Source organism: Euwallacea fornicatus, chromosome 25 (genome assembly GCF_040115645.1).
Source record: "Euwallacea fornicatus isolate EFF26 chromosome 25, ASM4011564v1, whole genome shotgun sequence".
NCBI lineage: Eukaryota > Metazoa > Arthropoda > Insecta > Coleoptera > Curculionidae > Euwallacea > Euwallacea fornicatus.
The window spans coordinates 2090069-2108141 of record NC_089565.1 but is presented as its reverse complement, the minus strand read 5'-3'; the positions used below and the strand labels follow the sequence as shown (position 1 = coordinate 2108141).

General features: G+C 37.0%; 1 protein-coding gene and 1 long non-coding RNA gene across 3 annotated transcripts; one reads left to right on the top strand and one right to left on the bottom strand.

Annotated features, from left to right (window-relative positions):
• The first annotated feature begins 5808 nt into the window (after positions 1-5808).
• LOC136347001 (uncharacterized) lies at positions 5809-11277 on the top strand. 2 transcript variants are annotated; one of them, XR_010733411.1, is made up of 3 exons: positions 5809-5958; positions 6018-6460; positions 11187-11277. It is a non-coding gene; the product is annotated as an uncharacterized lncRNA (long non-coding RNA). The 2 variants fall into 2 exon arrangements; XR_010733412.1 differs by lacking the exon at positions 11187-11277 and adding an exon at positions 6511-6671.
• Positions 7088-17518, bottom strand: Pfas (phosphoribosylformylglycinamidine synthase). The gene is made up of 18 exons (XM_066296598.1): positions 17343-17518; positions 16339-17247; positions 14893-15128; positions 14613-14805; positions 14238-14443; positions 13891-14179; positions 13564-13830; positions 13025-13121; positions 12873-12964; positions 12678-12817; positions 11199-11320; positions 10222-10468; positions 9455-9612; positions 8884-9178; positions 8112-8258; positions 7754-8055; positions 7542-7698; positions 7088-7429 (listed from the first exon to the last, which is right to left on the bottom strand). Exons 2-18 carry the CDS (start codon positions 17187-17189, stop codon positions 7245-7247), a joined length of 3984 nt encoding a protein of 1327 aa, XP_066152695.1. The 5' UTR covers positions 17190-17247; positions 17343-17518; the 3' UTR covers positions 7088-7244.
• Between the last annotated feature and the right edge of the window lie 555 nt (positions 17519-18073).

Below are 18073 nucleotides of genomic sequence, written 5' to 3'. Positions count from 1 at the left end.
AGTGATTTGAAATGGCAATTTGTAAAGGATGAAAGAGGGTCTTTAACACAATCTTCAACAGACTGTAAATGACTTTCTAATGGCTTTTTAATTCATTTTTTCCTTCTGCACCTTTTGAGTGTATCATCATCGTCCGCGATGAGTGTAACATCATCGCCCGCATAATAACTGTATGATGGTTTGGCCCGACGGCGTGGATATACAGGGTGTTTCAGAATTGTGGTGACAAATCGACTGAGGTAACAGGTTATCGAAAAATAAATACAGTTTACTTAATAAAAAGTCGTCTTAAAACCTGTCATTTCTGAGACACAGGGTATTAAAATTCTACTTTTTTTTTTTCTTTTTTTTTTTGTTTATTTCAAAACTACTGGGACTATTGGAGTGAAAATTGGTGTATCTTCGTTTCGAAATCCGATAAATTTGGTGGGCGTAATTAAAATTTTTTAAATAATAGAGGGCGCTAGTTATACGTGTATCGTTACATATTTTCATCCGAAACTTTTTTAAATTTAGATTTATCGGTAAAAGAGTTCGAGAATGTTAAAGAACTGTCAATTCTGCATAAAAAAGTTACTCTCAGTAAAACACTCTAAAGTGAACGGTTGTCCAGAAAAATGACAATCATTGTCATATCGGCTTTAAACGCTTTAAAGAAAAAGTCTGAGGTTTTCCTATCATTGCTTTTAATACAGTGATATGTCAAAAACAATATTTTTCCTTGATCCGAGTGTCTGTGTAACTTTTGTTATCTCCTGTATTGTTAATTGGTGATAGTAAAAGTCCGTTCAATACGAAATCAGGAACTAAATTTAAACCAACGTGTGCGTTAACGGCAACTGCTTCGGTTTTCCCAGCTTACAGGACCACATGGCCTTTCCTCATTTACCAATGGCTCACGAAATTGTGAAAATTGAGAACTTTGGCAACACACCTCCCGTCTTTTCAAATATTTGGGAAATCACTCGGAAAATAATAATATTTCACGAGTTTCCCCACCAGGCCCCCTCATAAGCAACTTTCCCCTAACCTTCTGACGTCAGGAATGCAGCCGTTTCGGAAACGGCGGGTGTACGCGTGATACAGGGCGGCCTAACAAAACTTTGCACCTCCATTTTCGGTGTTCAGCTCGGACCAGTCGATTTTTTATTCGAAGGGGAGGAAGTCGTTATTTTCTTTTCAATCCTTCAATTTCAACCCCTATTAGTAGTAGATTTTGACAATTTTCTTGGCGAATTAGAGGCATTTTCGTTTTAGTCATGACTGAATGGTAATTTAACCAAAAGTTGCAATTAACCTGTCATAATACTGGGTGAAACTTAGAGGTGCTCTCTGATCTAGGTTTCTGCACACCCTGTGGAAGGGTCTGAAGGCGCTATGAAATATCTTTGCAGGCAATCGTAAAGCTTTATTTTTCCTTAATACTCCTTTTCTATTCACAACAATTCATCCATTCGGAAAAGGATTGCAATTTTTCTCATAAAAAGTCGCGATTATACCGAAAAAAGATCATAAAGTATCAAGCAAATAAACAGTAATAAAAATAACGTTTTAATTAAGAATCATTAGTTGTCAGTGATTACCTAGATGAAATGGAAACACAATGGTTAAATTGACCTCCTCATAGCCCTGACCTAAACCAAATTGAACATGTATGTGTGAGACATGCTAGGAGGCTGTACTCACGGCAGACAGCTGGGAACCTTTGCTGAATTTGAAAAATCACTAGCGATGATTAAAATGAGCACGATTACAACTTGTCAAGAAAAATCTAAGTCGGTATAAAACTAAAAAGTTATATAAGATTGAAATTGAGTGATATTTTTGTTGTCCCATATTTTTGCCCATGAGTTTATTTTTCGACGTTTTCCTGTGACAAAAAGGGAAATTAATTGGGACAAATGAAATTTTTCATGAAAAACACGTTTGTTTTTTTTTTCGTAAGATGAAAAATAAAACGCGTTCCTCGCACGTGTCCTCGTTCTAGTGAAATGTGTTAGTAAAATGGCATAATTGTATAACAGGGGCAGAAAGACCGAATGGTCGATAGCCCGTTGCTTTGGGAATAAAGACTAGTCATATACAGGGTGTTAATTAGGCACGCGCAGACATTTCAAGGAGTGAATCTCTGACCGATTCCAATACAAAAAGTTTCTATTAACGTATGGTCGCACCGGCTCCGTTTAAGAGATACAGAGTGTTTAAATTTGGTTTTGTGTGAATATTTTTGGACACAGACATATTATCAGATAACTTAATGCTTTTTTATGATGCAAAACCCAAACGTTATCTTAGTTTTTTGATTACTGATAGAGGGCGCCACATAGAGGGTTTCACCACGTTTAAAGTGGCCCCAACTTTTTCGCCCCACATTGTAGGGCACGTTCGTGTTAAGGGCATTATTGTGCATTCAGTTTGATTCAAAAAAAGTACTCTTGGAGGATATCTATTGAGTTTCGTCCGATTGACTCATCCGTGTCCAAAAGAATTCACAGAAAATCAAATTAAAATTAAACCTTAAACACTCTGTATCTCTTAAACGGGGCCGTTGCCACCATACGTTGATAGGAACTTTTCGTATTCGAATCGGTCGGAGATTCGCTCCTTGAAACATCTGCACGTACTCAATTCACACCCTGTATATACGAAAAATAAGACGCTTTTCTCTTGGCAACCCCATCTGGGGACATACTGTGGATTTCCTATTTAAAAAAAAACAGGTTTAAAATTAATACATAAAAGATTGGCCAACACCATTGCGCGAATTCATTGAATTTGATGATAACTAAAGTTCTAAAATTACCCAGCCGCCCACTGCAGTGGGGTAGAAGTAGTTCACCCTGTATAACACTGTGGAGATTCCTCCCTATTGGTGGTGATACTTGGAGAAACGCACTTTCGAGACCTTTTTACGAGGAAAATTCAATTAAACGAGAAGAGACCCGCGGTGAGCCAATTAGGGCAACAAGTGCTCGTTTCGCCGATCGAGTGTTAACGGAAAACCATATTTGTTAAGCCATCTCCTTAGTTTTTGAAATATTCGGGTCACAGTCGAATTTATGAATTACTCTTCATGTCCCACACTTCTCGTCATCTTTTATCTGGTTCCAAGGATAAATCCAAAAGGGCACAGACGAATGCCGCTCCTCACGTGGTTCCAAACCTCGGGCCAATTCGTCGATTGGGGATTTTTCACGGCAACGACGGAACCGACACGGGACATCGATCAATTTCTCAAAAAAAATTATTCCGCAAGTCAAGTATCGTACCAGGATTTACATGTGTTTGTCTTTGCATAGAACAACCGCATTATCAACCTAATACAATAAATTCCCTCCGGTTTCGACGAGCATACAACAATCCTCTTACCAATTATGCAATAACGAATTATATTCATTAAATCAAACGGCGATAAAAACATGTTCCGAATTTTATGTGGTAAATTTATCGACGCGTCTACGTATTCGGAAACCCAATCTGAACATGAACGGCAAATTACCATAAAATTCAATACGCAGAAATCCAGGCAAAAACATCAATGCAAATCAACAACAATCTGAATAATCATATTTATTATTTGCATTGTGGTCTTGTCTTTACCTTTTATTAAAATCATAAACACACAGTACGTATTTAAGTTGAATAATGAACTGCTTTTCAGCCAAGGTCAGACTTATTATGACTATGAGCCGGGTTGCAACAATTAAATTCTGGGCATAAAACAAGAGGTTGGACGAGTGGAAATTTAAGGGGTCGGCGGGGAGGGGGAGAAGGAGGAGGAGGAGGAGGAGGAGGAGGAGGAGAAGGAGGGATGAGGATGAGGATGAGGATGAGGATGAGGATGAGGATGAGGATGAGGATGAGGATGTGGATGTGGATGTGGATGTGGATGTAGATGATGATGAGGAGGAAGAGGAGGGGGAGGAGGAGGAGGATGAGGAGGAGGAGGAGGAGGAGGAGGAGGGGATTAGGTAAAAAAATAAGTTTCGTTTTTTTTTCGCACACTCTTTTGCACATATCGGAAAGGTGAGGAAAAAAATGTCCAAAGCCAAATATTTGTGACTGGCCACCGATTCGCACTTGGTTTGGTGACAAAAATTTGGATCGTTGTTAACCCCCTACAGGCTGTTCGGGATTGACTTTACTCCCCTCAAGTAAATTTTTGTCCCTATCCTGACGGTAACAAGTCGCTGTATCACACAGGGTGCTCGCTAGAGCGATAGAACGTTTTCAGTGAGAGATAAGTGGGGTCATATACGGATCAACAGAGTGTTTTCCATTTAAAGCGAGACAAGCCATTGTCTTCGAAACCAAATTTAAAGTCAACAAAAGCTTCAAACAAACATTGCTCGTTACGAAAGGAGATGTGCGATGGACATAAGCAAATTTTCTCCTCTGGGTTATTTGAAGGTTTCAAGGCGAACTTAATTTTTTTTGGGTGGAACGCCAAGTTTTTTCGTTAATTTGCAAAAACTTAAAAAATTAAGTATCTTATCCGGAAAAGGTTTTTTCTAAAATTTCCCTTTTTTCGGATTGTAACAAGAATTTAAACGGCGCATTTAAAGTAAGACACGACTAAAAATTAAAAAAAACTCAACTCAAAATCATAGTAAAAATTATTAAACGTTTATCAGTACTACCAAATGCCGAACTTTGTAGAAATGTCGTTATTATTTGTTGAAAAATTCATAAGGCTGCGAGCTTTTTTTTCAGAGAACCTTTGCTCACAAATGTGATAAGGTCATTATATTAATTGTATTGACCACTGTGTCCAGTAACTAACAGAATTTCAATTTTATTTACTTTAGGAAAGTTCTTCATATTTCTCTTTTAAATTAACAATTTTAGCTCAGAAAAAAATAATTAGCAACGTCTTAACAGCTTTTTAGAAATTTATAAATACATTTGATAGCCTACCCCCCCCCCCCCCCCCCCCTTCCCAAAAAAAAACAATTTTACCAGGACATTCTAGTGAAAACATGACTTTCTTTGTCCGATTGATAAACGTTAAAATAATTTTTAACTACGATTCAGAGTTAATTTTTGGAATCTGCGAATGTTTATTTTCCATCAGTAAAGTTTTTTTCGTAATTAAAGTCGTGTGTTATTTCAAATGTACCACTTCAATTTTTGCTGATATTCGGCAAACGATAAGTTTTGGGGAAACATTTTGCCATTAAAAAATACGTAATTTTCTAAGCTCTTTACAAATTTACAAAAAAAAACATGGGCGTTCCACTTAAGAGAACAAAGTCGATCTCGAAATATTTGCTTATGCGCGTTGGACGTCCCGTTTCAAACTTTTCTCTATTTTAAATTTGGTTTCGGCGATAATCGCTCGTGTGGCTTGAAACGCCCTCCAAACGAAACACACTGTATACACATTTATTTTTATACAAAGCCTTGTCGGTTCTGAAATGTCGGCCAAGGGGCAGAGAGTAGAGAGGGAAAATCTTGGCACCTTCGGAACGTCGAATTGGAACAAAGAAACGTTTGTGTTCTTCAGCAACAAACGTAGCTGAAACAAAAAATGTTTAACAAAAGACAGTAGTGTTCAACTAAGTCAAGAGTTAATTTCGTTATTTAATACAACTCAAAACATTTTATTTGCCCCACAGCCCTAACGGCGCTGTTACGGGCATAAGTTTATTAAAGAGAAAAACTTTGCATTGGTGTCCCCCTAGCATCCCTTAAAGTTCGTCAATACATTTCTGGGACACTCTGTATACTAAAAATAAAGCCTTTATTATCAATAATGTATTCTTCTTTGAAACAGGTTTTTAAGTTCCTCGTATCTAAATGTTTACACAGTTTCTACCTCAATACAAAGAAATATAAATTTTAACATACGTTGAGTTCAAGTAAGTACAAACTTGAAGAAGGTAAATACGCTTTTAGGACTTTTTTACGACAAAATGTTCATGATTTTACATGTCTTGATCACAGAATTGTATCAAGGTAAGTGCAACTTTTCTTTCAGCGATAAGAGTTACGATCATGTGGAATTAAATTTTTAGGGAAGAAGTCACTGTGTCAGCAAAAATGACTCGGCGTAGCCCAATTTACACACCATTATAGTGCTTAAGCATTTTCTGAGAAGGAATTTTGCGATTTTCTTCAGGTATTATCTAAGTCTAGCTAGGTAAACTGAGAGTTCTGAGACGAAAGAAATCTGCGCTTGTTCAGAATTTGTGCTGTTCGCGTAACAGAAGATTGGGCCCAGACACGACAGCATTCTAATGCACCTTTTTAAAATGTAATGTGCGTTTTATTATTCTTAAATTGTTTAAGAACAATAAACTTTCCTAAATTAAGCACAAATCAAGCGGTATACGTGTCATTATTAACGTGCTAGAAACAAGACGAGAAAATATTTCAGAGTTACTCAACATGCGCAATAATGGTATTTTAATCATTTCAACGGAGTAGTACCTTCCTGCGAACCTCATCTACAAAAAAAGTAAGTGAGTGGTAAGGACTTTCGTAATACTTATTTATCTCAATTTATAGTAGAGACATCAGGTGAATATCGTAAGGGACTGAAAATGCTTCGAGTCGAAATATTTCGATTTGCGGCCTTAAGAATCGCACCAAAGTTATTTAAATAAAACTTTTTCCTACGGGGTGTTCTTTTTTCTATGTCACGCAGTATATGTGTAATTTATAACTTTTATACACGTTTCTTTTGTATCTCGACGTATAGCTCAAACTACCGACCTATTACAAAATTGATATCCACAAAATCCTAATTCCGTTATGTCACACTGATGCTCCAAAATTCAAATCTCTATCGGCAACAGTGACTTAAAATGCATTACGTACCTTCGGTTTGGCTCACCCGGTAAAAAAAATTACAGCTATAAATATTTTTTTATTATTTTCAAAGCGATAGAACCATGAAAATATATTTTTGACATGTTGCCTTTTGCAACTAAAAAGAAAAGAGTTTCTTTAAAGACTGACGACAAATCTTGAATAAGTCGTTCCTAAACACCTTCCCTGATTTATCGTCTCTTAGACATCTAATAACACAAAGACATCGTAGTTTTTCTCAAAGAGGGATCATTTAAAGAATAATAAAACAATATTTAACAAAACTATGTATATTTATTTCTTTATAATAATAAGTGTAAATCGTGTTCAGAAAAATAACAAAGAAACGGAATGATCAACAAGAATATAACAACTATATGTCATTAAGGCACAATATCACTTTCTCATAAATCGCTATTGACTCGACAGAATTAGTAATAAACCACATTGAACTTATTTTGTGAGCACCAATCGAAAGCATTTTTGAACATCTTCTCCCACGGACTCCTTTGATGATGGATCCAACCCCTCGGCATGTAGGGCCACTGGAACGGTTGCGCGCACCTTTCTGGATGCGGCATCAACGCTAAATGACGGCCATTTTCCGAGCATATGCCTGAAAGTGGGAAAATAAATACGTAACATCAATGAATAAACATACAGGGTGTGAAAAGAGTTTGGAACACCTAGAGATTTTTTTAAATATTAATTTTTATTCAAACTCTTACCAGCGAGCCCTTCAATACTGCCGTTAGGGTTCATAGGGTATACCTCCGTAGGTTGGCTCGTATCATCCACATAACGTAACGCTACGAGACCATCCTTTACTAATTTCTTATACACTTGATTGTCTTTGAAAGTAAATCGTCCCTCCCCATGAGCCACCTGCAATGCAAAATTCCCTTCAAACATTCCCCAAGGAACAAAAAAAAGTCCTTACCCAAACTCCGAATACGGAGTCCTCCATTCCTCGAAGCATAATAGATTTTGAAGCCTCGATTCGAATTGTACTCCAACGGCACTCGAATCTTTCGGATTTGTTGTGTTCTAAGGTTATATCAGGCACTGTGAACTCGTTGTCCAGAGGTGTGCCCACCCAGCCGATTAAAGCCATTAATTGGCAACCGTTGCAAATGCCCAAACTAAACGTATCAGGTCGGTTGAAAAAACGAGTAAATTGATCTTTGACTTTATCATGAAACAAGATACTTGCAGCCCAACCTTTAGCGGACCCCAGAACATCTAAAATACGCCAGTTTTCTTTAACAATAATTACACAGGCGTAAAAGATCATTTACCAGCATAGCTAAAACCTCCAGGGAATATCACACCCCTAAACCGATCTAAATTTGCAGCTCCGGTTAGCAAGTCTTGCATTGTGATGTCCCACACCTTGAAACCTACACGAACAAGGGCGGCAGCCATTTCTCTATCACTGTTAATTCCTGAATAATTAAACATTCTATACTTCAGATTTTCTTTTTTGACAATATGGTGGGTTATTATTTGACTGTCTGTCTTTGAACTATCCAACATTTATAGATACTATAAAACCTTTTTACAATAAATATTAATTAAATAACTTTCTACGACTTCCATAGAATTGCAAATTTAAGGTAAAATTACAGCAGAAGAAGTCCATTGTCATTAATAAAAAGCACATCAATATGCGTTTATAACATCCCTAATCTTTTTTATGTCAGTACCTTATAAAATAATTGGAAGTAGGTATATCCAGAAGTTTTATACCTACTCCATTTTATAACTGTGAGGAGTAATTCAAACTTCTGAGGCAAAAAGAGAAACGTTTCATTGGTCGGATATCGACTAGATTTACGCAAGTATACATATGACGTTACTTGCATTACCCTCCATGGCATTAATATTTGTTTTATGCCACTCTACGTATTTCGTGCTTCTAATTCTTTTATGCTTTTACACCCCTGTATTTTTTCGTTTTATTTTTATTCTCTCCAACAAAGAACTTATTGCACCATCTTGTTATGCACTTTTTTCACTGGTCTGTGCGATGGTAAGAATCAAAGAACAGACTATCCTTACTATTTTTACCTTCTTCTCGGATAACAGCCACAGGTACCTTTTCCTCTTTCAATACGCTTTCAAAGTCGGGATCGAAAGTGAGTTTGTACTTCGGTCCAGTTCTTGTAGTCAAGGACATAAACTCAGAATCGGCACATTCCTTGATAGTTTGGTGAAGTTCAAGCTTATAACTGGTCTCCTCCCACATACGCATCAGTGGATGAACGGTACTTTCCAATACGGCGTTATTTACAGAAATGGTAACTTTGGATTGAATGCCGTAGCCGACGCTTTTTCCAATTTGATATACTGGCACATGGAAACCCTACATCGAAGATTACAATAATTACATAAACTTAAAAATTATACTCTAAAAACGTAAAGGTCACAATGATGGTCATGTATAATTTGTGTAATGTATGACGTTACCTCCTGTTTTAAATGGGTAGATATTTTGTAGCATCACTCGAAAGAACAAGTTATGTGAAAACCAAATTTAATAAGAATATCTTAAATCGTTTTTAAGACATCGCATTGCAACATTTTAAAACGCCACCCTGTATAACTGAAAAGTTGCAAGTACAGCAAATAACGATCTTACCTGAAAGACGGACATGCAGTGTCCAACGTCCTTTTCAAGCACCTCTATGATCCAACCCACTTCCTCGGAAAACAAAATTGGAATCGCTCTGCCTTGCCTGTGTTTCACGTTTACGTCCATTCCACTAAGACCAGCGAAACACATCTCCAGTAACGTTACTAAAACAAAATTAATGTTTTGCTAGATTGAAACGTTGTGGCGTCTCTAGAAATTTATTATCTTATAAGGATTGGTTCTTTGGGTATGATTCGTTTTGAAATGGGAAAAAGAGAGAAATGGGAAAAAAAGAGAAATGAGAAAAAGAGAGAAATGAGAAAAAGAGAGAAGTGGGAAAAAGAGAGAATGGAAAAAAGAGAGAAATGAGAAAATGAGAGAAATGGGAAAAAGAGAGAAATGAGAAAAAGAGAGAAATTGGAAAGAGAGAAATGAGATATTCTTAGAAGTTTCGATTCTGAATAGCATCTTCATCAAGGTCGTATGTTAGCAACATTAAGTACAAAAAAGCAAAAAAAATAAAGTAACCATGGTAACTTACAATTGAAGTATCTTTAAAATTCTTATAAATATTAAAGTAGCATTGAAAATACGAAAAATTGAACTAAGTAGTTGCTAGAGATGTGGCAAATGCGATGTTGTCGGAAAGACCTTGAAACGACCAATTCAAATATCAAACTAGCACTATTCTGTATGTAGGTAAGTTGATGGTACTCGACAAAATCAACAATTCTACAAATTTCAAACAAAATAAATTATGAGAATTCGCTTACCAATCAAACCGCCATCGCTTATATCATGTCCGGCCAACACTGCCCCGTCTTTGATCAGTTCTTGAGTGGCTGCAAAGGCGTTTTTCAAGTCCCTAGCCGAGTGTATATCTGGTGTATCACTGCCCAGCTGTTTGAAACATTGAGCCAGAGCTGACCCACCCAAACGGTTCGCGTCGTGGGACAAATCGACGAAAAGCACAACACCTTGTTTGCCCATTGACGGAGCTTTAAAATCTGGGGTAACCACCTACAAACAAAATATTGATTTGTTACGTCTTATTTGAAGAATTATTAGGACCGTTAAATTAGGGCAATATTGCGTATTCTATTCTATTACAATTCCATTTTTACTGCCTCAGCTTGATGGAGGATTTTATACAACCTAACGCTATTTTGAATGCAGCAAACTGAACTCTGTCTATGGACTCTTTGTCTTGTTTCATAACTTCTTTTAGGATATCCGTACTTTTCACTACATTATGAAAGTCCCCACTTAAAGGTACCTGTGAGAGCAATCTCCAAATATTTATGGTTGTCCTATTTACGGTCCCTATCTTCTCTCTTCAGTGGAAAATGATTATTGCTTCCATTCTTTTCAAGATGCATATAAGGATGATATTTGGGCCGAATTGATTTGACTTGTCGATGCAAGTCTTGTCAGCCCTGTTACTGGATGAACTCCCCAAATGAGATGATGACACTTTAAAATCTACCACAAAAATTTTAGAATGAAGCAAGTCCTTCAATATAACCTGGTAATCGTCCCCCCGTAATGTTCTTGGGTTTTCCATTCGAATTATTAATATTCGTATATTTTGGTGAAGATTCAGGTTTAAAAAAATTAGATCCGTATTGGAAACGAACTTGGATGAAATTTGAAAATATTCGCAATCTCCTCGATTTAGAATAATCATATCTCATACTTTTATAACAATGTCTAAGCTAAAGTACACTTTATTGAATAGATAAACCTTTACCTTACGGATATCGGGACAGGGAGCATACGCAGATACAACTAAAGTTCCTGGAGCTTTCACAGTGTCCTTGCCCACTCTGGCTGCCATGCTGAGGGAATCTTTACCTCCATCAATGGCAATCCCTTTAACGAATTTGGTTATCTTTACTGCTTCAATATGGAAAATACAGTTCGGAAAATCCGAAATATGCAGAGAAGCGAAATCATTCTAGTTTCTTTCATTTTAGTTAAATGTAAAATAAATGGATCAGATAATCCACTTTATAAACATATGTTTAATCATACGCAATACAAATAATTTGTTTCACACAGAGCGATTGGAGACAACTAGTTAGCAATGAAAACTTTTAATATATGACTAATATGCAATATGTTAGATTATTATTTGTATAATTACAACATAATTAGATTAATGAAAAATCATATGTATACAAGCGCTATGTATTACTGCGTTTTATTAGATTCTAAGAGACATAACTTTTTCCCTATTTAATAAACTTCGTGTTTCTTACTGTTACGAAGATGCCCATCATACTGTTGACTTTTATGTAATACATTTAATAAAATAGTAGAAATAAAAAAAATTTAATGAACGAATTTTTGCTTTTTCTTTTCCAAATATTATTGTTTCCCAATATGTCTATTTGGTAATTTCCGAGGTTTCTCTTGAAAGTTCATATAAAAGGGAAACAAAAAAAAATCAGGTAATTCAATTTTGTCCCCTCCAAAATAATCTCCCTGAGACACAACACTGTCAAGCTTGGATGAGAAGCTGAAAAGGGTGGTGATTTCTCAATAATGTAATTACCGGAGATGAGTCTTGGTTTTAACAATTTCATATAGAACTCGCATCACAAATAAAGGAATGGAAACCAGCTGGGGAGCCAAGAACGAAAAAGTCAACTAAATCGAAGTCGAATGGCAAAACAATGTTGATGGTTTTTTTCGATTATCAGGGAACCATCCACCGAGAATTCATCCCTCTAGGCCAGACTGCCAATGGAAACTTTTACATTGATGTCCTCAGACGCCTCAAAGCTTGCGCGGCTCGGATTCGATCGAATTTGGCCCAAGGAAGGCGGTGGATTCTCCAATGCCCCTGCACACACTTCCCTAATTGTGCGCGAGTTGTTGACTTCAAATTCTATCACCTCGACGAAACACTCTCCTTATTCACCGAATTTGGCACCGTGTGAATTTTTCTATTTCGTAAATGCAAGATGATGCTTCGTGGGTGGCATTTGGATGATGTAGAGAACATCAAAGCTGATATGACAGGGGAGCTAAAAAACCTCAAAAGAGAGGACTTCCAAAAAGCTTTCCAACACTGGAAACGAAGATGGAGCAAGTGTATTGTGTCTCAGGGAGATTATTTTAAAGGGGACAAAATTGAATTACCTGATTAAATGTAAAATAAATTTTTTGTTTCACTTTTATATCAACTTTCCGGAGAAACCTCGTACAACATCGCCATTCATACCTAATTCCGACATTAAGCTACACATGGCTTTACATGCGTCGTATAACGCAGCACCTTCTCCTGGTAACTTTGCTGCCCACATCCAGTTGCCGCTGCACTTTACGTCTTTCAGATCGGTTATCCCCGCGAATACTAAATTGCTATTTGGTGAAAAAATATTAACAATGATTTTCTCACTTGACATATATCTGTTACCTAAGAGCCTCAACTACAGACATGCGAGCTCCAGCTGCGACATCTACGAGACCTTTGATTGGCTGCTCCCCTATAGAAGTTGCTATTCCCTCCTAAATTAAGAGAGGTATTTGAGTAAAAAAAAAAAATCTAAATCTAATAAGATGACGTACGTAACCAAAATGAGATAATGCAGTGACCGCTACATCTGCTAAAGGAGTGTGTAAAGGCCCCACACACTGTTGCTGAGCTATTAATCCCGTGACACATCTGAATTAAGGTTACATTATAAGTGGATGACAAGTTGGTTCATTTAAATTATTGCACTTAAGAATATTGACATATTACTTCCTGCATGCTACGACACGTATTGTCAATTATCTTCAGGTTACTTTTGGATGATAAGAGGCTCGTCAGACTACTTCAAATAAATTAAGTTTACTATCCTTCACTTACTTATAAAAATAAGCACCTGTTTCCTCTGATATTTTAGAGTTTACCATACGCTTGAGAAATGCGTCGACTTTCGGTATTTCCGTAAATGAAGCCACTTTGAAAATACTATATTTAGCCAATATATTTGGACTTTCATTGGCCGATTCTGAACGGCCTCCAATTTTCATCTAAATACGATTTCGGGAAATTCAAAATCGTTCAACGAACGAACAACGCGAACCACGAAGTTGCCTAATACACTCAACATTTAGCATACCTGTCAACCTTATTTGTCAGGTATCTTTTGCTGGCTACCGACGGTAATCTCAACACCTTCTCAAGGCAGTGAAATATTGACGTAGCCGGAGGCAATTGGAGTTTTTGTAATACTGGCGGCTTCCGCTCCAGTTTGAAAACTTTTCGAGGCATTTTCCCTAATACATGCTCCAGTTTTAGATTGAATGGCACTTGAGTTTTTGTTTCATCTGCAGCCAGTTCCACTGATCCGTTTCCGGTGACCTCACCAACAACATTGATTGGGCACCTGCAAACGAAATAATATATTTAAAACCAAATTTAACGAAATTTTAAGGGCTACCAGTACCGTTCTCTCTTACAAATAGTTTGGAGCACAGGCAAATCTTCCTTTTTGCATAACAACGCGTTGTTCTCTTGATACTCTGCTCCCCACAATTCCAATAAATTAATAGTAGGATCTCCTAGTTCGAATCTATTGGCATAAATAACGCCTCCTTGAGGATCGACCAGTTCTTTTAACACATTACCGTTGCCTCCAGCCCCTTGGTCGTGAATGCTCACAATGGGGTTCTTTTTTCCCAATTCTAGGCAAGCTCGAACTACTCTGTTTAGCTTATTCTCCATTTCAGCGTCGCCTGAAATGGCAATACGGAACATTTCACTAGTGACTAAAGTAGGATGTGAATAACGAACCTCTTTGAACGGCATTAAAATCTAGTTCTACTTTGTTGTCGCCTTGTACTTCCACTGAACTTGCCGCACCCCCTCCCACGCCTATTCGGTACACAGGCCCTCCGATTTTTATAATTTGATGTCCAGCTTGGGCAGGCAGTTTATCAATCATGTCAGCTTCCATGCTTCCAACACCTCCACTGAACATTATCGGTTTAATCCATTCTCTTAAAATATATTGATCACTCATTGCCATGAAGCTAGGATCCAAGCCAAATCGATAGCATAATTTACCTCAATTTAACAAAGCTGACTGAGACTATTAAAGTGCAACTAATTACTTTTCGTGATGTTTACTTTTTCTACGACTAGTTATGCATAATTAAAAAAAGGCACCTTCTTTCACCGCCATCTGCCAGACCAAAAGATCTGACAAACCCACTTATCAGGGGCTCCCCAAACTTGTTTCCATAATCAGATGCTCCATTGCTAGCCTCGATCAGTACTTCTAAGGGTGGAGCAAAATTTGAGGGATACTGAAAACTCTCATCCTCCCAGGCAAATTTATAGTCGGGTATATGGAGATTTCCTACAAAGATTAGAGAAATGAATAGATTTAGCCATTTTGAATGGTAAATCAAACTACTAAATCTATTCTTTCAATTAGAAAACTTACCAACGGAATATCCTGCAGTTCCCGCAATGCAATAACCTCCCCTACCAACACTTTGTACATCTCTGATTCGACCTCCGGTTCCAGTAGTAGCACCACTGAAAGGGGCTACTCCAGTGGGAAAATTATGAGTTTCTGCGGTGAAAATGAGATGAGACTCTGAAGGTACTTGACGTAGTTCGCTTACGGAACCCGCAGCGGCAGGCCTGAGGCTTCGGTGAATGTAGCCCCGAATAGCGCTTTAAAGATAGACCGGTATTAGATATTTACTCATTTAAATATTAAAAATAAGGTCGATGCCGATTGGTCGGCGGATTTTGAATACAATAAGGAAAGTGTTGAATTGTGTTAAAAAAGTGCACGCCTCTATCCATTTCTTGTGCCCTTTGGTTAAAAACCCCACACTGAAATATATTTTATGGTACAACGCGTCAGAAAAATTTATTAACAAATCTAAAATATTTGTGTCTTATCATGGCTATTAAATAATAATAATCCTCCTGTCTTAGCAACCAAACAATTTAATGCCGAACTATCAATGTGCAATACTTTACTTTCTTCCACAATTTTTGGGAGAAAACAATCATATTATTACAAAACACGTACATATATACATTGAAACATACATTACTGAAACATTTGGTGTTGGTTAAGCAACTATTACAGAACTACAGATAATGGTAAATTTATGTTTTTCAGTTATTTGAAATTTCTCATTTACAAACAACATTGTACAGATTGCTTAGGTATCAGTATATTGGGTGTCCAATTGGCTTGCCCATATAACTTTATTACTTATTCTTCTTCAAAATAAAATTTTAAGGGCAACTTGACAATAAAAAGCTACATTATCATACAAACATTAACTTGCTGCGTCTCCTGGTTTATCCAGAAATGACTCTAACTTTGAAATTTTAAATTACACCCCCTGTATGTTCTTTATATTTAGATTTTAGACTTGGTGCTGAACTCTACTTGGGCACTATGGCTCAAATACAGTCTTTACAAAAGAAATTGGTGACTATGATAAAGTTGCTTTAAATCTATTATACTCAACCTAAGCAATCAGTCAGAGAGTTTCATACGGGTCATTTTGGGATACCTTGTAATTACTGATATTTTACACGTGCATATATATTATTTTTGAATTGGTAGCCCCAGCCACCAACACTCAAATAATTTTATTGAAATAGAAACCTCTCCTTCATGTGGTTCTCTCTTGAATTTGGCCAGAGAACTACCCTATCATTTGACACCCTACTGCATTGTTTGGAGTATGGAAGCTTTACAGAAGTTAAATTGAGAATACAATTTAATTGATTGGCACACAACTATTTGGTAAGAATGTTATTTTTACACTAATTTTCCTTACAGAAAATGCTATAAAAATGCCCTTATGTTTATTTAAAATACATTAACTGAAACAAAAATTTCCTGAAGACCACTCACCTGCTATTGTCACTAAATTTAATTACATTGTTGGGGTTGGAGCTCTGCTGCGTAGCTATTATCATATCAATTAAAGATTCTTCATGCTCTTCGCCGTCAATGACCAACTTCCCTTTAAAAAACCAATGGCGACTGTGTTCACTGTTTGACTGTGCCAGATCGAAGCATTCAATATTTGTTGGATTTCTCTTAAGCACATTTTTAAAAAGATTTGTGTAATAAGCTAAATCGGCCTCATCAAATGCCAATCCCAACTCCCTGTCAATTTCCACTAAAGCATCTACACCCTTATGCAATACATCTACTTCCTTGATGTTCTCTTGTTTCTCTAACTTCTCATTGAAGCTATATTTGGGAATGTTGCTTGCAGTGTAACGGCATTCAGTCATACGATCGTAAAGTGAATTAGCTAGTCTAGTTTCCAATTCTTGAGATATCTTGGCTGTTGCTCTTAACTTTAGTAAGTACCTTCTAGATATTTCAAGACGAACTACTTGGGACACTCCTAGGTTGTTGCAGATCGATACTGCATTCGTAGAATTGGCTGAAGAAAAATTAAATCTAGGGCCTACCTCGATTAAGATTTCAGTGTTTGTAGGCTTGAGGTGTTCAGTTTGGGAGAGACTTGCAGGTGATAAGGAGTCCTGTAAAATCCATCTAAGCGTTTTCAGTTGAAGCGGAGTTAGGGATGGCTTGATGACTTCCACGTGGTAACATAATTCAGTCGCTAAATCTTCTACATCGTTGGAAATCTTCTGAAGCTGAAGAAGAGTTTCCTTGGTCCTTGCCGAAGTGCCGCCTGGGCTTTTGTAAAACCGGAGAATTGAACTGTAAACGGTCATAATTGTCATCTAAGTTGAATGTTGATGCAGTTCTAATTTTTGAGGCACTGAAGTGTGAAGGCTCTCTCTGGAAGGCAAGATAACACTATTACATAGGATTAAGCAATAGGCTAATGCAACAACAAGTTGAAATACCGGGGCCACACAAAGGTTATCACTCACCCAAGTCTAAAACATCATTTTACGTAGTATTATTAGAATTTAACTGACTTTACTAAATAAACAATAAAGACTTAATTGTTTGTCCGCTCCTGATAACAAAAATTCATAAAGAAAATTAAAAAGCATATGGGCATTGGCCATGTGTTATAACGTCAAACATGAATGAAACTGAAATAATTGAAGGACAGAATTTATGAATAAGGATGAGTACTATATCTACGGTATCTAGTAATGAGCTGTAGCTATCGACATTTCGTAGTATCGATAATTGAGTTTCCGTTCGAAGGTAATGCTGAGCGATTTAGGGATCGCCAAGAAATAGCTAACTAGCAAAGGATGGCATTTGGCCTTTAGTCGAACCTTTGTAAATTTGTTCCATCGTCATTGTGCTTAACTAACACAATATCGATACTTATCGCAGTATTGTATCGCCTCATATTAGCAGTATCTATGCTATCAGCTTTTATTTCCGCCTCTAAAAGTTAGATGGCAGTAAGGACCTTAAAGGCCATCATACACGCATATATATATGACACTCGGTATTGCAAGTGAGCGGAAGCTTCTCTTGCTTCTTGGCTGAATTGTTAAGAGCAATTTCTGCTATAAATATCGTTTTATCGTTTTACCACATACAAGATTCTTACATGTGCATATCTACAGGGCATTTCAAGTTTGACTCTCACCATTGGGCTCTCGGAAACTAGAGAAGATAGGAAGAAGTTTAAATGAGG